Source organism: Alosa sapidissima, chromosome 3, assembly GCF_018492685.1.
Source record: "Alosa sapidissima isolate fAloSap1 chromosome 3, fAloSap1.pri, whole genome shotgun sequence".
Taxonomy (NCBI): Eukaryota; Metazoa; Chordata; class Actinopteri; order Clupeiformes; family Clupeidae; genus Alosa; species Alosa sapidissima.
The window spans coordinates 5538403-5561593 of record NC_055959.1 but is presented as its reverse complement, the minus strand read 5'-3'; the positions used below and the strand labels follow the sequence as shown (position 1 = coordinate 5561593).

General features: G+C 42.2%; 1 protein-coding gene across 2 annotated transcripts; it reads left to right on the top strand.

The window, feature by feature from the left end:
* The first annotated feature begins 1211 nt into the window (after window positions 1–1211).
* col1a1a (collagen, type I, alpha 1a) lies at window positions 1212–22936 on the top strand. 2 transcript variants are annotated; one of them, XM_042085658.1, is made up of 51 exons: window positions 1212–1438; window positions 2838–3029; window positions 3514–3536; window positions 3643–3669; window positions 4131–4223; window positions 4878–4946; window positions 5626–5670; window positions 6095–6148; window positions 6663–6716; window positions 7114–7167; window positions 7401–7454; window positions 7666–7719; window positions 7815–7859; window positions 8151–8204; window positions 8639–8683; window positions 9037–9090; window positions 9743–9841; window positions 10008–10052; window positions 10174–10272; window positions 10458–10511; window positions 10751–10858; window positions 11545–11598; window positions 11816–11914; window positions 12257–12310; window positions 12775–12873; window positions 13170–13223; window positions 13361–13414; window positions 13616–13669; window positions 13786–13839; window positions 14004–14048; window positions 14178–14276; window positions 14711–14818; window positions 15166–15273; window positions 15384–15437; window positions 15676–15729; window positions 15883–15990; window positions 16648–16701; window positions 16886–16939; window positions 17054–17215; window positions 17558–17665; window positions 17882–17989; window positions 18210–18263; window positions 18389–18496; window positions 18641–18694; window positions 19021–19128; window positions 19752–19805; window positions 20028–20135; window positions 20242–20518; window positions 20686–20876; window positions 21004–21246; window positions 21573–22936. In XM_042085658.1, exons 1-51 carry the CDS (start codon window positions 1357–1359, stop codon window positions 21717–21719), a joined length of 4332 nt encoding a protein of 1443 aa, XP_041941592.1. In that variant the 5' UTR covers window positions 1212–1356; the 3' UTR covers window positions 21720–22936. The 2 variants fall into 2 exon arrangements, with proteins under 2 accessions (XP_041941592.1, XP_041941593.1); XM_042085659.1 differs by lacking the exons at window positions 15883–15990; window positions 16648–16701.
* The last annotated feature ends 255 nt before the right edge of the window (window positions 22937–23191 follow it).

The window sequence follows — 23191 nt, the reverse complement described above, 5'->3', positions numbered from 1 at the left end:
TAGCCCATTCTACATGCAATCAAGCACAATGTATTACAACATATTATTTAGGAGTTGAGGGGCCTGGCTGGTTTTCGAAGTCACCTGCTTCTGCTAGTGTAAAATTAAGAGCTCTTGCATCTAACCACGTTGCACGACCCAACCCGAAGTAGTGTCCACCTGCATGTTGAATATCCCTTTAAATGACTGTGATCATTACTCGTGAGATGACAATTATAAAGGGGAAATTACTTAGTTCCACATAGCTCAAGGGAGCGAAGTCCTTAATAGCCAGTTTAATCGCTACCTATCTTTCTCTAATCACCGGTATTCTCCTCAGACGACCTGTGGTGGATAATGGCCAAGATGAAAGCACCACTGGCACACATCTATTTTCCTACGCGGCAGTCCACGTATCAGCCTGCGAGGACGTATAGTATCGCGCTCTGAAGAAGTTATTTCATTAGTTGATCTATTGTAGAACATTAAGCTATAGGCTACTGTTTCCTCTGCAAATAAATAAAACAAACCAGAAGAAGCAGTAGAAACTGCATTCCCCCGCCCAGTCAATTTGACAGTTGTAACTATATGCTATGACATGTAAGTCAGCAGAATGACATAAGAATGTTCTCGGAGATATTTCTATGCAAATATTTTGTTAAATAAATTATAACAAAACAAGCATTTCCTCCGTTAACATATTTTCCAAATGAAAACACCTGAATAAACTCCAAATGATCTGTCAATAACGGTGCGCGTATCTTATGTACTTTAGGATTATAACACATTTATTCAGCAATTACAACACATTTATTCATTGCAGCAATTACAAAGGTAGGCCTACCACATCGACATTATAATTTGCCTAGCGATGCATGGAAATACACGTAATCAAATGTATCCAAAGCAAATTATTGTAACAAATGATTAGGAGCTTATCAGATAGGATATTAGCAGCCAAAATAAAGTTACAGGCCTTTCTTGCCACCGGTCGGCGAGGATGCCTTGTGTTGCTGTTGGTTTGAAATAAAAGATTAGATGGTTTTTAGACAGATCCGCCACCTTTTCATTCTGAGATCAAGTTTCTTAAGATGCTAGGGGTGAAAAAGTTCCTGAGACAGCCCCCGGTGGGACGAAGGAGGGACTCACTTCACTTAAACGTGAACATGTTCGAGCTATGCGCTGCATCCAGCACCTCCCCAAAACTTTGGAGTATAAAAGCTTGGGGAAAAAGTTGGTTAAGGCAGTAGGGAGTTTCTGTAGGGGTCTGTTTTGGAGATACAGAAGACCGGACCCTACCTCGTATGATTGGACTCTAAAGGGGGACAAAAAATAACTTCTCTTGCCTCAAAGAGTCTACATGTCTAATATTTAGACATGTTCAGCTTTGTGGATATTCGGTTGGCGCTGTTGCTTAGCGCAACGGTGCTGTTGGCAAGAGGACAAGGCGAGGACGATCGTGAGTAAACTTTTTTTGAGACTCCTGTTGTGGATGAAAGCTTGATGGTGCTCCTCAGAAACAGGGAATACAAGTAATAATCATACGGACTGAGGGACTTATAAAAAGAAAAAGGTCTGCTCTTGTCAGGGTGCACCGGTGCGCATCTGTATCCTATTGTTCCAGTCATCCTCTTGCTCTCCTCCCCCGATAAACAATTCATTCGTTATGTTACAGAGATGTGTGTGCGTGTATTTTTGGATAGAAAGTTTGTTTGCCTTGGATGGGCCTTTCTTTACTGCACATGCATGCGCGAGTACTTAGAGGCAAGTTGGCACAGGTTTCGAGGCCCTTGCCTCCTCGCGCTATTTGATGTCCCCGAGCTACGTTTTCACAGCTGTGAAGAGTTGGACATGGAGACAGGCGTTAGGAAGGCAAACAATCCAATAGTGCACTTTAGATTTATTTTATTCGTAGAAAATACTGACATTCGTGAGGGTGTCAGGATACATTTGTGAGTGATTTCTTTCTCCAGTCAAGCATGATAAGTTTAAGAGAGACAGCTCGTAACTTTGAAGGCTTAGAGATATATTAACAAGGATTTTGTAAATTTCTACTGCATCCACCTGATATGGTAATTTGGGGTTGGGTGATTGGAAAACTAGGCAATAACGTGAATATAAACGGAGTGCTAAGGTAGAACTTTCATTAACAACACGAAAACGCTCCGTCAATTTGTTAAAGACATCAATGCTTTGTTGGAGGAACCCTCAACTCCACGCCTGATATGGCTTTAACATCTGCCTGTAAACCAAGACAGATTAGTGATGTACTTGCGCCACCCGGTGGCTAAAACATGAAGTGCATAATGTTGGGAATATCGTTTCACAAGGATTCGCTCCGCCCCCTTCGCTTTTTCCGCGATAATTGAAAACACATGCAGACATTTCAGACTTTCCACTAAAGGAAAAACGTAGATCTCTGCCAGGCTGACAGTATTCAATTATTTAATCATTGACAGTAAACTCTAGGCAACGTGGAACTGGGCCTTCTTTCTGTAGACCTATGCATAAACCAGACATTGCATTTTCTCCACCTCTACTAGGCTAACCTACTAAGAAGAGTCAGAGATGCTATAGGCTACCTGTAGGCCTAAACAGTCATTTTATGTTCTATACATCAACAGTCATGAAATAATACTCCAATATTTTGGAAATTCCAGCCATAGCCTAATTGCTACAACGAATAGAACCAGACCTAGGCCTATGGCTTTTATTACATAGACTGTCTGGCCAGCTGTTACTGATTCTAATAGGTTGGTCTATTATACATTTTAACGTGTTTGTCATTAAGTTTGTGAAAAAAAAATCTGAAGTTTGGCTCTCAAGCTAAACTATGTTTTTGCTCCGTTCCATTGTAGGCACGGGCGTGAGCTGCACGTTGGACGGTCAAGTCTACAACGACAGGGACGTCTGGAAACCCGAACCATGCCAGATCTGCGTGTGCGACAGCGGCACCGTTATGTGCGATGAAGTCATCTGCGAAGAAGTTACCGACTGCCCCAATCCAGTGATCCCACACGACGAGTGCTGCCCTATTTGCCCCGACGACGGTACGAGTCCTGACCGCACTTGACCGACATGGCCCGCAGTTGTAGGCTAATGCTTTTCTGGGAAAGGCTCAACATATCAAGCCGAATCATTGCCGTTTCTCGGTGGAGTAACGTTCATGGATAACCTACTGTACCATGGGAAGGCCTGGATATTATCCTTATCTGTCATCCTCTGCCCCTCGTCAGCCACCTGTTCCAATGGGATTATACAGAATGGCTTGGGCCAAGTCTGATTTTGTGTTGTTGTTTATTTATTTATTTATTTATTATTGTTGTTTATTTTTCAGTTAGGCCTATAATGGCTAAACAGGCCATGGTATGGGACAATTCACTGGGGTTACAGTAAAGTAAAAGGAGCAAAAATACTACAAAATACAATGAATAAAGTAGAGTTAGAGCTTGAGAATAATGCCTGGAGAGAAGAAATACTGACAACTTTCTTTGTGATTTGAGATCATGACTTTTTTTCTCTGTTATTTTATAGGTCGAAGCCAGGGGACTGTTGAGGTAATTAGTTTCTTTATGAATGATTTATAATGTAATACTTATATCCATATTATTATTGACATTATTATTACTACTATGATTACATGCTGTATTTTAATCTACATAGGGACCCCGCGGACCCAAGGGAGACAGAGTAGGTTCCTCTTCTTCATTTCTAGCATGCTTTCCATTTCGTCTAGACATTTATGTCTGTATTGGGATGTTTTGCTTAGACTGTGTTAATTGAAGTTGGAACACCCCAATGTCATGCTTTTATGGAGGTTTTTAAAACGAAAGAGATCAGACAATCAGAGTTAAATGTTCATTTCCAAGATTGTTACACTGTTGACAAAAAATAGTTGAGCTCTTTTACAGTATTGAGGTAGTTGGCTAAACTTCCAGATAGAAAATACATACATCCTATCAATAAACTGAGATATTATATTATATTATATTATATTATATTATATTATTCTCTATCTATGTAATCTTGATAATAACCGTGTATTAGCAGATTGACTGGCATTTATCAATGGTAAACAGTTGAGGTGGCTACCTGACTCCAAACTTCCAACAATCTCTAAAAAATTCCCTTCGTTTCACCTTCTAAAACAGGGCCCCGCTGGTTATCCCGGAAATGATGGCATCCCTGGCCAGCCCGGCCTTCCCGGACCCCCAGGCCCACCTGGACCTCCCGGCCTTGGCGGAGTAAGTTAACTCCCTCTCTCAGATACAAAAAGATTGACCCCAAAAGGTCAGAGGTCAACCGTTTAACCCCCCACAAAAATGTACACACTTCAGTCACTCATGCTGCCCCAGACCAAAGCCTCAGGGGGGCACTGTAAGCAGATTCCCAGAGTCAGTTCAGCACCAGAGTAGTGGACAGCGCTCTGGACATCACCTAGAATAGAGCATGCTGTCCCTCAGCTTGTTAAGCTGCTGGTTCGCTATACATGACAGAATTAGGTCTGTGTATCTAGCTGCTGACTTCATTTGTCATGGTGAGAGCCAGTCTTATGTCTCTCCGCACACTGACAAAATAAGATAATACGTTAAAACTTTTGGTTATCCAACATCTCCTTGGGAAATCAAACCAGGAAATGTGACAGGGGAACATCTGTTCAGTCTCTCTCATTCTGTAATCTAGTTCAAAATCTGTTGACACATTCCATCACCCTTTTAACCTGTAGTCACATTGGACACATGGTTAGCATAGCTGCTTGGAAATCCACACAACCAACATACTAAGTGCAAAAGCTGTTCTTAGAAGAATAGATTGTGGCTATGGCAAGTATGGATAAATTGACATCTGTTTAAAACTCTGAATGCATTACTGACCCCTTTACCCCTTCTTTCCCACAGAACTTTGCTCCTCAGATGTCTGGTGGATTCGACGATAAGTCTGGCGGTATGCCCATCCCTGGCCCAATGGTACGACAATATTTGCAGACAAACACCTCACTGGCACACTGATTCACTGTTCATTTCTGTAAACAGTGTGGGTCAATAAGACATTACAGTGCCACAGACCACACAAACACACAATGTCACTGTTCATTTCTGATAAAAGAATGGGCCTCCAGGACAACAGCACATAGGCTACATGTGGTAACACTTAGATGCACTTCACACAAACACGCAAACTCACCATTTCTAATAACAGTATGGGCCAATGGTTCATCACACAAATGCACACTACTCGAACACACAAATTCAGTGTTAATTTATGTTACCAGCAAGGGCCTGCAATATGACAACACATGCACCATGACCACATTAGCACAGATGCACTTTTCACTTAGCTGCTCTAGCAGGCCTTGTAGGAAAATGGGACATTCATGACAGCCCATAGAGACTTGACATTTGAGCCTGTGTTGATTACCAATATAAGGTCAACCCAAGGTCAGCTATACATAATCAGTGAACTTTGTTGACCTACTTATGACTTTAATTTGACCTGAGTCTATATACAAATATTTGGATATTTGGAATTTATTGGAGGCCACATTTCAATTGAACATTATTGTTGGCATGTTATACTGACATGCATCATATATAATGCTAAAATAAGATCATGTTGCAACACTTAAAGAAACATTTTTCTCTCCAGGGCCCAATGGGTCCCCGTGGTCCTCCTGGACCTCCCGGTAACAGTGTAAGTATTTCCTCTTTTTTGTCTGCTTGTCTTTTCCTCCTTTCTTGTCCCTTTACCAGAGGTTTTGGAGTTGAGCCGCCATGAGGTCAACCAGTGAGTCTCCTGCTTGCCATGTTGGGACTTGCAGTGTGGTTGATGGAGTGCTGCTGATTATAGAGCAAGCACTCCAACATGAACATCTATTGCACATGATGTCTATTGCAACCAAGACTGTTTTAGTTGTATTTCCATATAATTCTTGCCAATAATAAGTATTATTATACTATTTTATTAATTGTATTTATAAAGCAGATTTCAAAGAGCGTTAAAAATAAATAATGGCAGTTGATCATTTGTTGGATCTTACTTGTACTCTATGATGTACCTTTAGTGAGCACTCTTGGCGATGCCGGATATCTGACCTCTGCTTTTTGTCTCCTTACAGGGACCTCAGGGTTTCACTGGCCCCCCTGGTGAGCCTGGCGAGGCTGGTGCTCCTGTGAGTACACACACTGATACACAAAAATACATTAAAAATACATTCAAATATGCACGTTCGCATATGCTAAGCGAAAAATAGAATGGACATTTTCCTTCTAAGCAACTCTAGCAAACCCTAGGTTTTAATAGAGGAAAATACTATTATACTATCTATTGTCCTATGTGGATTACTAAATTGTGGTTTTCTTTTACATCTCATAATATGATTTTCATTAATACCATAATCCTGGAATGTTCAGACATTTCCTAAAAGGTCACTTACATGAACTTTGAACTTTGACCCTGTGACCTAGATATTCATGTTAGCTTTACATAAAATGCAAATATGAAAACAATCAAATAATTAAAGGTGTAATTGCTAAGAAACCCACAATTCATATATACATCATATCATATACAAACACACACACACACACACACACACACACACTGTAGACACACATGTGGAAAGTTCAAAGTTCCTAGACATAGTCTCTTACTCAGGGCTTTTTGTTTTGTCTTGTTTCATGTAGGGTTCCATGGGTCCCCGTGGTCCTGCTGGCCCCCCTGGAAAGAACGGAGAAGATGTAAGTTGTTTTATGCCTCTACATTCTCAATATGATGATCATGCAACCACAAAGATTTGTGTTCTCTTGCCTGTGAAGTAAGATGGGGCAATTATTCTTGAATTTCCCCTTGAGGATCAATAAAGTATCTATCTATCTATCTATCTATCTATCTATCTATCTATCTATCTACATCAGCATCAGATCTGGACAATAACAACATTTATATGGAGACTTCTCAGACTTTGCAATAGTTTACTAAAATATAGATCAGGGTTAGAACCATTTAAAATATATAATCAATGTGGATTATTCAGTGTTTTTCATACAGGGATACAGAGGGCCTGATGCTGACTGCTTGTGTTATTTTATGTCCAAGTTTGTGCCCTCTTAACATCTTCCTTTTGTCCTTGTTCAGGGTGAGCCTGGCAAACCTGGTCGCGGTGGTGAGCGCGGACCCACTGGCCCTCAGGTGACTTTTATTTATAAATCTTTGTTTTGATAACACTTCAGTCACTCTTTAGATCTTCACATTTACCCTCATTCACAGAGTTAGTGTACAGAACAGGAAAGCCCCATGACTAAAGGATGCCATTTTGTATCAGATTTATGTTCCACTTAATTTATTATCCTCTATAACTACATCCTAATATATGTACTGTACAATGCACATCACAATAAGATAACCAAATCCTCTCTCTATAGGGAGCTCGTGGATTCCCCGGAACCCCTGGACTTCCTGGAATCAAGGGACACAGAGTGAGTAATTCTATACACAGAGAGAACCCCAACATGGGGTTGAAGCTATAGCAAACCCAACAAGCCGATGAAAGGCACTTCATGTGGAAGATGTTTTATGTAGGAACTCAAGGGTTTTGTGGGATGCTAAGAAGAGCCTATGTGGGACAGCTTTGACCAAAGTTTTTCTTCAGAGGTCACTGATTGACCTCCTGTTGTCCATCTCTTTCAGGGATTCAGCGGTCTAGATGGAGCTAAGGGAGACAGTGGCCCCGCTGGACCTAAGGTAAGTGCTGCAAAATCCCCCACCCCTACTTATTACATATACACTACATTTCCCATGATGCAATGTTCTTAATATCTTAATTTTCTGGCATACAGGGTGAGGCTGGTGCAGCTGGAGAGAATGGAACCCCCGGAGCAATGGTAAGTAATCTGTCTTCATCTTTCCATTACCATGTCCCACACAAACCTGACCATAATCAGATGATCCCTCCTAAGACCATCTTTCATATGCTGTGACTCCACTGTCACTTTGCAAACACATCATTAACTCCTGTTAAATATACATGTTATCTAATATAAACATAGACAACAAAACGTTACAGTAATGTTACATATTTACTTTAAAATATCTAAATTGTTTGTTGCTGTAGTTACTGTAGTAATCCACTGTATCCATTGAACATCTCTTTTTGTCTTTTCTTTTCTTTTTAGGGCCCACGTGGTCTGCCTGGTGAGAGAGGCCGTAGCGGTCCCTCTGGAGCTGCTGTGAGTATAATGTTTACATCAAAAACTGTTTGAAATCTTTACCAGATACTAAGAGGTCCTGAATGAAACCACAAGCCATGGAAGACCCTGGGGGCATTGTGGGCATGAGCTGAAATCATGAGTCATCACCACTGAAATATTTCTCCAGACCTGAAAGAGACTCTCTTAGGATGCATTTATATCCATATACCTTAAGGAATAATTATTAACCAGTAAATTTGGTCATCAATTCAAGCCCTTATGGACAACTAATTTACTATTTTACACTAGTTCTAATAGATAAAAGTTTACTCCTCAATATCACGCTTTCTAACTGCATACATTTTTGTCTACTCCCAGAGCTCTATGCCTTCCATACATAATTTAGATACACAACTGTTTGTTCTCCATATGTTCATATAATGTTATTCATGTGTTATTCCTGTGTTTTGCAGGGTGCCCGTGGTAATGATGGTGCTGCTGGTGCTGCTGGTCCTCCTGTAAGTTTTCCAATCAAAGCAGCATATTTTGTCCTATGTGTTATTAATATGTTATAAACGTCAGAGTTCATTATTTATTTCATTGTTGTTATAAACATGTTATGAATGGCAAGCGATATAATGACTCCCCTCTTTATTACAAAAACTATAAACACAACCATACATCCCACAGGACATAGGCTACATACGCCCATTAATAGTGTACTGTTAACTGCTTTTCAATGTAAATGAGGACTATATATATTAGATCACACTCGAATGTTAGTTAGCTGAAAGTAAATGTGTAAATGTTTTCAATTATATTTTTTCATGTTTTGACTGTTTTTTTTTTCATTCAATCGTTTTATTTTTAGGGCCCAACTGGTCCCGCTGGTCCTCCCGGTTTCCCCGGTGGCCCTGGATCCAAGGTGAGCAATCACAAACATATCACAGAATACTTCCCAAAGCCTACTAAAGTCTCCCTCACACCAAGATAGGTCTGAGTAGCCAGTCAGACCAAAACTATCTTGTATTCAGCTTGTAAAGTTAAGCGCATTTAGTCTTAGCAAGATGATTTCATTGTGAAAACCATCTACGGATAATTGACAGGGAGTCTTGAAAAATTTAGAAAAATTGAGCCAGATGTGCAGTAAAGTTACACATAGTCTAAATCTTTACATAGAAGTACCCAGAAAACGTATTATAAATACTGAACACAACTGAAAACAACTGTAATCTGTGTTACTGAAAAAGTTAATTTTGTGTGTGGAGAGCTTGATTTGCTGATCATTGCTCTGAACTAGAGGATGGAGAGGCAAGATTTAAAAACATAAATTCATGCCAGAGGCCTGAAAAAATGCCTTATGCTGAATGATAATGGTCATTCTTTGGCCCAAGGCTCAGCTGTTGGATAATGAAAATCTTCATTATCTATCCTCATCCAGTACAGTACATCACACTGTAGCGCGTGTAGCATTTCCCTTTAGCTAGCTCCTTCAGCCGAGCCATAGAGAGGGCATGTAAGGTCATGGTGTCACACACTTTGCCCAATCCTGACTGTATATCTTCTCAACCCCACAGGGAGAGGGCGGACCTCAGGGAGCCCGTGGTGGTGAGGGACCTGCTGGAGCTCGTGGTGAGCCAGGAAACCCCGGACCTGCTGGCCCTGCCGGACCTTCTGTACGTGGACATAACGTGTCTTTTTTTGTTTTTGTTTCTATATATTTCTTTGCTTGATTGTATGTTGCTCGGTGTGTGACCTGTGGAATGTGTTGATTAGTTTGCTGAACACTTAGCCACTACTAACCTTGCTGCCATTTTTTTTTTTGCCTTGTTTTTATAACAGGGAAACAACGGAGCTGATGGTAACCCCGGTGCCAAGGGTGCCCCTGTGAGTAAACTGAGTGAATTTTAGTCTTTTTGACATGTTTTGGACATTTCTTTACTTGTGTACAATTTTTCCATGCAGAGGAGTCACTGTTGAGTAACTGGATCTCTGCTGCCCCCTACAGGGTGCTGCTGGTGTTGCTGGAGCTCCTGGCTTCCCTGGACCTCGTGGTCCCCCCGGAACCGCTGGTGCACAAGGTGCCCCAGGACCCAAGGGTAACACTGTAAGTGTCCCTATCACATTGTTATTATACATAAGAAAAAAATGCCTTTTACATGAAATTGGTTAATTTGAGTATTTTTAAAAGTTAGTTCAATGGATAATCGTCAATGCCACCCACTTTAGTATTTTCTGTTGATATAAATGTCAATTCTATGTGTGAACTGAATGTATCCATTTGGACACCAGGGTGAGGCTGGTGCCCCCGGAGCTAAGGGAGAACACGGTGCCAAGGGAGAGGGTGTAAGTGCACCTGCATTTCTACACAAACCCTATTTAACAATACTGACCAGATAACGCATAACCACTTACACACCTAAATATAAATAAATGATCAATTAATGTTATTTTACTTATTGTTGTCCACAACATTCAGTGCATGTTGATAGTAATGCATTGTAATAGGTTTTTTCAGTTAATTAATGCATTATAATGTTAATTAAGGAATCCTTCCTTAACCCTGTCTGTCTCTTATGGCCTAGGGTGCTCCTGGAGTCCAGGGACCCCCCGGACCTGCTGGTGAGGAGGGCAAGAGAGGCGCTCGTGGTGAGCCCGGTGCTATTGGATCTCGTGGAGCCCCTGGAGAGCGCGTATGTAACCCCAAATCTCACCTCTCATCACCCCATTCCCTCTCTCTTTCTCATCACCCCATTCCCTCTCTCTTTCTCATCACCCCATTCCCTCTCTCTTTCTGCATCCCATCTGACATCCCCCCTTTTTTCAGTCGATGTCCAGTTCTGTGTGTTTTCTCTTCACAACACAAATTGTCAACACCACATAATCTTTGAAAGTTGTTGATTGGCATGAGATTGGACAAAACAGTAGTTTGTTCATTAGCAATACTGAAAGGTAATGTTAAATGTACATAATTCAATTTACTGTTAATGGGCTGGGGAAAAACTATTAATAAATATGGGGATTATTTGCCTGATTCTTAGTTCTTCAAAAAGGAAGAGAGTAAAGAGATGGTGGTTACAAACATGGATTCATGACAGTCTTTATCCATGGTCATGACCCATAAAAACATTTCTTAAAACATCACTGTCTACTAATATGAGGAGTAAGGACATTTCACTTGATGCACATACTATACTGTAAAAAGCCTGTGACCTTGGTTAATTGGTTAATTGGCTTGTTTCAAGTATTGCCGCTTTGGATCTGCAGTGGCTGCAGCAGAGCTGAACTTGTTATTGGTTTATTCCAGATCTTTTGATTCAGACGTTATAGTAATGAGTTTGTCATGGCACTAACATGTATCTGTATTTCTTTCTGACAGGGTGCCCCCGGAAGCCGTGGTTTCCCTGGTGCTGATGGATCTGCTGGCCCCAAGGTGAGAATCAGAAAAACCCTAAACTCTGTTTTTGACGGACTGATTGATTAAGCATAACATGGCATAATCTAAAATCGTAATATGGACGACTAATAGATACTTTTATATTAAGGAGGAAAAAACATTGTGTCTGACAGAAAGTCTTCTTAGTGCCTAATCATTTTCTGATCACTTGAGTTCAGGGTGGTAACATTGCTATTCCTCTCTTTCCCTCTAGGGTGCCACTGGTGAGCGTGGTGGCCCTGGAGCTGTTGGACCTAAGGGTTCTTCTGGTGAGCCTGGCCGCAACGGTGAGCCTGGTATGCCCGGAGCCAAGGTGAGTGAATAAACAGAACATTTCATGTTCAAAGTCTCCAGAGGACAGATCAAAGAGTGCCTTATGTTAACTTAATTAGCTTGTGATCTTCAAAATAATTATTTCCCAAAGTTGACATAAGAGAGAGTAAATGTAAAAACAATAAAATATGTAAACCACAGCAACCACAGCACCCTTAGAGAAATGCACGGCTTTTTGAATGCCCAAACATGGGATATTGCTTAAGGAATAGTAAAGTCATCAGCCATTTGGAAATAATGAACATTGTACACTACTTGTGACTGCTACAGCATTTGACCTCTTGCCCTCTAGTTGACCTTTCTTACTTTTTTCCCTTCTTAGGGAATGACTGGCAGCCCTGGTAGCCCTGGACCCGACGGAAAGCTGGGCGCATCTGTAAGTACAACCTCTTCTCCTACAGTATTTTGAAAACCACTTGACTAAATCTACCTCATGCTGAATCACATCGTATTTCCTCTTAGTGTTAGCTTATTCCACATAACAACACCTACATGTAGCTAAAATGCAGAAACCGACTCATCTGTTGCACTAGCAAGCACACAAGGCCAGCTAGCTACTCAACACATCCTATAGAGTTATACAGAGTATGTATTTGAGTACTCAAGTACTGGAGTCAAAATGTTAGAATATTACAATACAATTCAAAGTAGCCTATATCAAAATATTTGATCACATTTTGAATAAGGAATTCTACTGTGAGGATTTACAAACAATCTTTGTTAATCCATGGAGAGATATTTACAGGGTTAGATATGGATGTTAATACATTCATTTTATGGAATAAAACTTTAGTGACTTTGAGAGACTCATGGTTTTTCTTCTCATCCTGAACTTTACAGGGTGCCCCTGGACAAGATGGCCGCCCTGGACCCCCAGGCCCAGTTGGAGCCAGAGGTCAGCCTGGTGTCATGGGATTCCCCGGACCCAAGGGTGCTGCTGTAAGTACCAACACATTTCACGACCATTCCAAAATGATTACAAATTCTATCCAAAATTTTGGCATGGGAAAATTTGGCATGGTCATTCTCTTTCTCTCCCTCTTCCATCTTAGTGTTGGTGGTTTCACTCTTCCACTGTCATATTATATTTGCATAGATTTCCAAGATTAATCACAGCAACATTTTGTGATCAATTAGTTTTTTTTATTATTATTGTTTTATTTTTATTATTATTGTTTGACAGCCTTAGTTGTAACAATTTGTCCTCAGAGCTGACATGTTCTTTTCCTTGACAGGGTGAGGGTGGCAAGCCTGGTGAGAGAGGAGTGCAGGGACCTGTTGGCGCCGTTGTAAGTTCACTTACTCAGCTACCCAACACCTAACTTAACTTATGTGTTAGCTTAATAAATAGGCAGACCTTATTAAATAGGCTGACCTTATTAATGTCTTCTTTAAGTCTTATGGTAACCTTGCTGTTGTTCTATAGGGTGCTGCTGGCAAAGATGGTGACGTTGGTGCTCCAGGTGCCCCTGGCCCCTCTGTAAGTGTCATACTGCTCCACCATCCCACAATGCTCTGTGTTAACCTGTGTGACATGTACCTGCTATTACACAACTTTGGCAACTACTCAATGCCTGAAACACATCAACATCCCACAATGGACAAAACTGAAAACTGATTACAGATAGGTATGGATGCTATTTTATTCTGACAAATGCTTCTCCACTGTCTGTTCCAACAGGGTCCTTCTGGAGAGAGAGGTGAGCAGGGACCTGCTGGTCCTCCCGGATTCCAGGTGGGTGTGCTCTCCTTTGCCCTCTTCAGTAGTTAGATATACTTTGGGAGTGTTGTGAAAGTTAAATCACAGACTTAATTACTTATTCGGTCCTCCATTTTGTCTTTTCACTACAGGGACTCCCAGGACCTCAGGGTGCTATTGGTGAGCCTGGCAAGGCTGGCGAGCAGGTGAGTGTCCCAAGTGACTGGACACATAAATGTTCATTCAACTCAGTCAACTTTGATGTGACATCAACTGACTTATCAACTCAGACAGGTGGTAGCTAAAGAGGAAGTTGGCACCATCTATTGAAAAACAGAACTCCATGCTAATAATCATCTCTTCTTCATAGGGTTTGCCTGGTGAGGCTGGCGCTGTTGGACCCGCTGGATCCAGAGTGAGTACTTCTCTAACAGTCAGACAGATCTATCTTCTAACTGATCCACTCAGCACCTATGGATCTTCTTCTTGTTGCTGTCTGGATCCTTGAACAAAAAGCTCATGGCTCTTTTCTGGTCTTCCTCAGGGTGATAGAGGATTCCCAGGTGAGCGTGGTGCCCCCGGACCCGCTGGACCTGCTGGCGCCCGTGGTTCTCCTGGATCCGCTGGTAACGATGGTGCTAAGGTATGGACACAAAGACCATGGCACCAACCAATTCCACTCTTTCTATGTATTGCTAATATTAGAGGCTAAACCAGAAGTTGATAGCCTCAACTCCAACCAAAATAGCCTCAGCGGCTCACTGATGAGAACAATGTGAACTTAAGATTTATTTAAAAATGCAGATCACCAGACCATCCACACAGTCAAAACTACATAATAATGTCCTTTAATTACCTAGTCTTGACCATAACTAACTATAACAGTTTCAAACTGTAATATTAGACAGTAAGATGTACTTTGATAATGACATTGGCTATGATTTTGCTATGATATGGTTTTAGACACAACTTAAGCAAGCAGTAATGCCAACATCAGCTCTCTAGCAAATTAACATTGTTAAGAACCCTCATCTAAATGAGTCATCCCATTTTCTCCCTTCTCTTCTCTGTTGCCAGGGTGATATTGGTGCTCCAGGTGCCCCTGGCGCTGGAGGAGCCCCCGGACTGCAGGGAATGCCCGGTGAGCGGGGTGCTGCTGGTCTCCCCGGACTTAAGGGCGAGAGAGTAAGTCCACCAGAGCGTCTTGATAGATTATTGATTGCTTCAGTACATTGCTGTGGGATTTGGTGACATATTCCTACCTCACAATGTAAAGCTAATCCTAGGCTTTTATCACTGTGATGGAAGTGATGCTTCTATTGTGCCTTACCTATAAGTCACTGTGGACAGAAGTAGAAGACATGATTGAATGTAAATGTCAATAACAAAATCGTCCACCATGACAGTCATGTCAGAGCATCCACATCCCAGACAGAAGCTGAATCTAGAGTGGCTTTCATCCTGAAAGAGCATACAGAAGAACTGTAGAATAGTTCCTGGAGGACTTATGCTTATTGATTTTTCATTTATAGGGTGAGCATGGTGCCAAGGGAACCGATGGTGCAACTGGTAAAGATGGTGCCCGTGGTATGACTGGACCTATTGGACCTCCTGGCCCTGCTGGTGCCCCTGGTGACAAGGTGAGCCTCCTTTTAAATGTAAACTTTAAAAATGTGCATTCACATAGATGACTGACCACTGTTTTCTTTAGCATGGGCTCGCACTTCAAGTCTTTTTTTATTCTACCTAGGGTGAGGGTGGTGCTTCTGGACCTTCTGGACCTACTGGTGCTCGTGGACCCCCTGTGAGTATATTTCACAAACTTTTCTAAAGATTACACAATTATGCTGATCATCAACATCAATAGCAACGGCAGTAGAATTAGACCAAAAGAGTTGGTGTCATCCGTTCTAAAAGAAGTCATGACATTATTTGTAATAGTGCACCAGGCTACTGTATCAGAATGCAACATTTGACCCTTAATGTGTAATGTTAGCCCTTCATTCATATGACTAACTCTCCCATGCTCGGTCTCCTGCTAGGGTGAGCGCGGAGAGAGTGGTCCTCCCGGACCTGCTGGATTCGCTGGACCTCCCGTAAGTATCCCAAAATGCCACCCCACCCTACCCACCCAACAAGCCTGTCCACCTTAACATCCTTTCACGTGATATCCTACTGACATGTACTTGGGTACTATGCTGTATGGGGGCTTATTAACTTTAGTCTCTTTCCACTTTCTCCCCATACAGGGTTCTGATGGTCAGCCTGGTAGCAAGGGAGAGTCTGGTGACACTGGTGGCAAGGGTGATGCTGGATCTCCCGGACCTGCTGGAGCCACTGGTGCCCCTGGACCTCAGGTACAGTAGGCTACTTGATTCACCTCAGACACAACTCCACTAACAATTTGCCAAAAATAACAGTCTAAGTGTGGGCATAGTCTGACCATACAAGGCATCTCCAGAGCAAGTGGAGGGATTCATCCATTAGCAGAAACACTCATCTTGGGCGAATCAGTTGTTTGAAGACACAGATCAGTTTTATGATAAAATTAGTTGTGCACCTGTGTGGTTAGGATGAACACCAGAAGCCAGTCTACATGGACAAATTCCTTTTGAGCTGTGTGCCAGAATATCAAGTAAAAACAATATTTGGTAGGTGTTAGGTGCCCAGCTACAGCACAGTCATAGAAATCCAGTGCAAGTGATTGTGGTATGGTCTATGCACCCCACCTTAGCAATTGAGACCACAGTTGACTGGATGTCTTAATAGCCTGTGATGATGATATACCTTTGACTTTGATTTGCCAATTTGCTCATTTGAGCTATAAATGACAAATAACAACATTGTCATGTTCCACATTGGTTAACTATACTTTAGCACACCAAAGCGATTATGATTTTTAAAAAGAATCTGTACACAGTTCCGGCATAAGTCAGACAGTCACAAGTAATACTACTACTATTAGGCTATTATTTATTCCTCCTGTTTATTAATACATGTTTATATTCACACAGGGCCCCGTTGGTGCTACTGGAGCTAAGGGTGCCCGTGGTGCTGCTGGACCTCCCGTAAGTATATTCATTTTAAAACAAATTTAAAATAGACATATACCAAATTTCTTGCAATTACAATAGGTGTGCCCAGACTCTTGGCACTCAATCTCATGTGCATCACTGGATAATATCTACATTTTATTCATCAACCAGGGTCTGTGAGTTTAATTTAACTTGATTTGTTTTTACCCCATGCTAGGGTGCTACTGGATTCCCTGGTGCTGTCGGAAGAGTTGGACCTCCCGGCCCCTCTGTAAGTGGACCAATTCTTACAGTCCTCAAACTCGATCAAAACAACAACAATGCATGTTGTTCGTAAGTTCCATCAAAATCCTGATTAACCCATCTGGCATTCCTCACTTTTCAGGGAAACCCTGGCCCAGCTGGACCTCCCGGACCTGGTGGCAAGGAAGGACCCAAGGGTAACCGTGGTGACACTGGACCTGCTGGCCGCCCTGGTGAGCTTGGTGCTGCTGGTCCCCCTGGCCCATCTGGAGAGAAGGGAGCCCCTGGTGGTGAAGGACCTTCTGTAAGTCCCTCTTAGACAACATCTAACCTATCTCAGCTTAATCTGTTGTGTTCTGCAGCAGAGGGAAAACAGCTTGCAGACAATAGTCAACAGTCAGGACATTCAGAGCACACAATAGGCATATAACCTTTGACTGAACTTATACAACAAGCTAAACCTCTGACTAAACTAGTACTTCTCAGTATAAATTGCCAATGATATACAGAAATCCATCCTTTGGCCCTTCATTATTCCATAGTTGATCTTTATTCTTTTGAGAATTACTTTTTGGAGTATGTGGCTAACATTAGAAGCTCCGACAGTGCTCAAGACACTTAAGCGATCTCTGCTTTATTTATTTAGGGATCCGCAGGTATCCCCGGACCTCAGGGTCTTGCTGGAAGCCGTGGTATTGTTGGTCTTCCTGGACAGAGAGGCGAGCGTGGTTTCCCTGGTCTTTCTGGAGCAGCTGTAAGTATTTCCCTCAACAGAACAACTTGTCAAACATAAATACCACCAGATAACACTGTAGCTTCTTCTATCATAACTCCTGATATATAGGAAGATAATATTGAAGACCATTCCCCAAGATATAGTCTAGTTTCTCCACATTATTTCCTTATTTCTTGTGTTAACCAGAACAAAGGTGTTTTCTTGACTGCTCACATTTCTCATTGTCTGCTTTAGGGAGAGCCCGGCAAACAGGGATCTGGTGGACCTAGCGGTGAGCGTGGACCTCCCGGACCCATGGGACCTGCTGGACTTGCTGGACCCCCTGGCGAGGCTGGTCGTGAGGTGAGAATCCTGTCTGATATCACCAAGACTTTGCTCAGAATTCACTCCTTTTAGAGTAGATCTGGCTGTGATTCAGATCTGTTTCCAGTGTCAAGGTCTACTTGGACAAAGTAGTTTCCAGTACAAGTCTGAGAGGATTTCTAAGTCATTAGCACAATAATGATACCAAATTAGTGGACAAGTCAAGTACTCAAAATCACTTCTTCTCTGTTTCATATAGGGTGCCCCTGGAAATGAGGGATCTGCTGGACGTGATGGTGCCCCTGGCCCCAAGGTTAGAACGTCACTCCTTTGGTTGCTGTGCCCTGTACAGTTCCATTAAAACCTATGAGTGTACCACACCAGTATCTCCTTTATTCTTTTGACTAACTTTTCCCTCATTGTCTGGTTCCACCATAGGGAGAGCGTGGTGAGTCCGGTGTTGCCGGAGCTCCTGGTGCCCCTGGACCCTCTGGTGCTCCTGGACCCGTTGGACCTGCTGGCAAGACTGGTGACCGTGGAGAGTCTGTGAGTGTTCACGAAGCCAACAACACATCTTTGCCCCGAGCAGTGGAGACAATGAAAATGTATTCAATTCCAAGAGAATGACCAAGGCTAAGTAGGACCTGACCTAACATTTGCTTTTCTCTACCTCTATCTGTCCAACTCCAGGGCCCTGCTGGTCCTGCTGGCGCTGCTGGCCCCGCTGGTCCTCGCGGACCTGCCGTAAGTACTCCCTCATTCTCCCTGATCATCTGTAGTCTAACCTCTGTCCCACTTTGGGAACCAATGTGCATTTCACTGTATCTGGGAAATTCACTTCAGGATCTAAATCCAGATTTGATGGATTCCATGATTTCCACATAACGTCTTACATCTTACAACATCATATAAATATTTCTACTATTAATGGAAAGTTCTTAGTCTTTGTACGGTTACTTTAAAGTATTCAGATGTTGGTTTCTTTTAACCATCAAGAGAACATATTTTTTGTTGAATCTGCTGTTGGAGTGCAATTGAATTGAACTAACTTGACCTCCTGTACATCACAGGGACCTGCTGGAGCTCGTGGAGACAAGGGAGAGGCCGGTGAGGCTGGAGAGAGAGGCATGAAGGGACACAGAGGATTCACTGGCATGCAGGGACCCCCTGGATCTCCTGTAAGCCTACTTGCAATCCTTCACTTTTATAGTGTTAAGTTATAGCTACAACACACAACACCTGCCAGTCACACTGGAGTAGGCCAGTGGTTTGAAACATCTCAACTTCACTCTTTTCCCTCATGCTCTCAGCTAATAACATTCATTTTCATGTTTGACTGACATCCTAGATGTTCTGTTCTAGGATTCTCTTAGCTACTGATGGAATAGAAGAGGGGAAAACTCTTTAAAGCTTAACAGACTTTTGAATAAGCCTGGATTGAAGCTTTTGGGAAATAATAATTATCTATGGGCATCTCACACTTCTGATCATATTGTATGACACACTTGAACTGTATGTTTCTTAGCACAATAGATATGTCACCAGTGTTTCCCATACATTGACTTATTTGTGGCGGCCCACCACAATGTCAACATTGACCACCACACAATGATTTTTCCAGGTTGTACTAAATTGTGCTTAAATCTGGTTAGCTTCATAACCATGCTGCACTAATTTGTTAAAAACTGTTGCATTCAAGTTAATTCTGCAAACATGCCACCACAAATAGAATTCAATTCTGTGGTAAACACTGGTCACTATAGTGCACTTACGGAAAGTAAATTGTTATTTCTGTGAATAGGGATCTTCTGGTGAGGCCGGACCTGCTGGTTCTTCTGGACCTGCTGGACCTAGAGTACGTATTTCTTGTATATTGTTACAGTATGTTTTTTATTATTATTTCTGCACTTCCTAAGTATTGATATGTACACTGCAAATTAACAGAACAAATGTCTCTATGCTATGTAGTCTCAGCTATATCAGGAAAATCACCAAAGACAAGACAACTAAATCAGCTTGAATGGGAAGTTAGGTGCAATTTTCATATCATGTTGGTGTCTCTCTTCACAACACCTAGGGACCTTCTGGATCTGCTGGCTCCCCTGGTAAGGATGGCATGAGCGGTCTGCCTGGACCAATTGGACCCCCTGGACCTCGTGGTCGCACTGGTGAAATTGGACCTGCTGTAAGTCAACATCAGCCACCTCTGCAGTTCACCCCAACATTCATAACATGTGGTTTCAAGTCCTGCTTGCTCTAAGCATTTTGCTTTCCTTCCTGTTGTTCTTTAGGGTCCCCCTGGACCTCCCGGACCCCCTGGACCTCCTGGTGCCCCTGGTGGTGGATTCGACCTCGGCTTCATTGCCCAGCCACAAGAGAAGGCTCCCGATCCCTTCCGTTTCCGTGCCGACGATGCCAACGTGATGCGTGACCGTGACCTGGAGGTTGACACAACACTCAAGTCCCTGAGCCAGCAGATTGAGAGCATCCGCAGCCCCGATGGCACCAAGAAGAACCCAGCCCGCACCTGCCGCGACCTGAAGATGTGCCACCCAGACTGGAAGAGCGGTAGGTCTCTCTGGTGTCTAGTTCATTTCTGAGCACACTGTTTGGAATTCATCAACAATGCTACACATTTCTGTGATACAATTACTAGTATTTTTGACAGAGAATATTATTAGTATTGATTTTTTTTTCTAAACTCACACTTATATTGTGCCGTGTACCCCAATCAGGCGAGTACTGGATCGACCCCGACCAGGGTTGCACTCAGGATTCCATCAAGGTTTACTGCAACATGGAGACTGGCGAGACCTGCGTCTACCCATCTGTGGCCGACATTCCCAAGAAGAACTGGTACACAAGCAAGAACATCAAGGAGAAGAAGCACGTCTGGTTCAGCGAGTCCATGTCCGAAGGCTTCCAGGTAATAATATCCTTTCCCCCATTTTAATCCCATCCTTCAAATTGTATCTCGCTTCATCTGAATACCACTCCCTGTACGTTCAAGCGTTTGTTGCTAATTTTACCCTCTGATGCCTTCTTACCATCAGTTTGAGTATGGCAGTGAGGGATCCAAGCCTGAGGATGTCAACATTCAGCTCACCTTCCTGCGCCTCATGGCCACTGAGGCCTCCCAGAACATCACATACCACTGCAAGAACAGCATTGCCTACATGGATCAGCAAACAGGCAATCTTAAGAAGGCTCTGCTCCTGCAGGGCTCTAACGAGATCGAGGTCAGAGCCGAGGGCAACAGCCGCTTCACATACAGCGTGGTCGAGGACAGCTGCACGGTGAGTTTCGTGTTACTTTTAAGGTTATCTCTTTCGCTATTGGTATATGAGTGTGTCTACTCTCTTTAATGTGGCTTAAAGTAGAATATGTGTGGCTAATGTGTAGACAAAATGTGGAGGGAGTCCTACACTGGTTCAGTAGAATCATTTCTTCCACAATAGTGACCACTGTATGAAGACAAATATTTGTAGTGAAGCTTGTTGAGTCTTCACGTATAAGATAGAGCAATGAAGAATGAACCAGTTTTACATAAAAGATCTGAGCTACCTGTAAAGATCTGAGTTACCTGAGGTACTGACTGTCTCTGTTTTTGTTATCATCACAGTCGCACACTGGTGCATGGGGCAAGACAGTCATCGACTACAAGACAACGAAAACATCCCGTCTGCCTATTATTGACATCGCTCCTATGGACGTTGGTGCACCCGATCAGGAATTTGGCATTGAAATTGGCCCAGTCTGCTTCTTGTAAAAAAGAAATCTGGACTTGAAATTGTTTGTGTGTTTGTGTGTGTGTTTTTCTAGCAGTCATCTCTCTAAATCTTTTTCCTATGCATTAAAATACCCCTCAAGTTTGATTTGGCTGTCAGAATGGTCCACTTGCTTAAAACTGCGCTTCTGAAGACAGTGGTCGTGTGTTATCGAGTTTTTTTTTTTCCTGGGACCACTATATTATGAACACCTACACCGAGGATACTTTAGAAGACTCATTTGTTTCACTGGCAACAAGAAAATAATTTATACTTGTAAAGCGTAAAATCTCCCCCCTCCCATCAGATACAGGTGACTTTTTTTACCACTGCGGAAGGACAATGAAAAAAAGAAAAAACAATGCTTTGTACCATGTTCAGGTGTTAAATAAATATGGAAAACGACTGTAAAGTGTCTTGTTGTTCTACCCTCCAGGACAAGCACCACCAAAGGAAAATACCATTGTTCTGTCGAGTCACATGGCAAGCATCAGTAGAGACAGGGGTTCAACTTCATTTTGAAATCTAATGGCTACCTCAGACAAGAAATCAACTTTACCCAGTATTAGACAACACCAGGGTAGATTTTACACGATGGAAGTATGATTGAATGGAGCAGACAACAGCTACGTTGGTGCTATATGAGGCCTTGTTAGTGGAATGTATTAGAATTCTGCTTTTGGAAGTGATGTTTTGTTAACATTCTTGCTTACAGGGCCTTTGGTGCTAAGAAACCACATGATCTTGCTGTTCAGTTGTAACAGATGCCATCTTTTTAAAGTGTGTGCTTAACCGCTACTTGAGCCTTGGTTAGGGGTAAAAACTACAGCTGTGATGCACACAGTCTTTGTTAGTGTAGAATAAGCAGGTGGATTTGTCGAACCTATTTTGTTTTGTTTTGTTTCGAACACCTTTTTTGACACTTTTTGGTTGTTGTCTTTTGTTTTTCTTTTTCATCCCCTCTTTATGTTGTCCAATTGCCTTTGGCAATTACCCCTCTAGACCTTTTGTATTTGTTTTCTTTTGTTTTTGACAAAAGTTTTAGGAAAATGAGAACAGGAACAAACTGAGAAAGTCCAACTATCATGAGAGAAGCAGACACACCATAGGGGGATAAAAAATCAAGAGGATCTGTACCTATTTTGTATATGTATAATAATTTGAGATGTTTTTAATTATTTTGGATGCTGAAATAAAGCATGTTAAGTGGTCGACCTTATGTTTGTCAGATGTGATCTTGACTTATCCCTTTACTGCCCAAAGGACTTGAATGAAGCACGGCTTGCACCTGTTACAGTTGTTTTTTGACTGAAAGGAAGATTAAAAAAATCTCAGAAATAATTATCTTACAATTGTACCTGTTTTTTTGACCGTCAGTGTTTAAAACCATTTTCAGTCAACAATATGCTTATAGCTTCAGTACAATTTGAGTTTATGTCAGGTTCGGAAAACCACAGCTAGTTACCCTACTGTA

Bases quoted from the DNA above. Each gene is read 5' to 3' on its own strand.
- col1a1a (XM_042085658.1), top strand. From the start codon at position 1,357: ATGTTCAGCTTTGTGGATATTCGGTTGGCGCTGTTGCTTAGCGCAACG. The intron at 20,136-20,241 runs GTAAGTCAACAT...GTTGTTCTTTAG, and splicing joins CTGGTGAAATTGGACCTGCT to GGTCCCCCTGGACCTCCCGG. The intron at 21,247-21,572 runs GTGAGTTTCGTG...TTATCATCACAG, and splicing joins TGGTCGAGGACAGCTGCACG to TCGCACACTGGTGCATGGGG.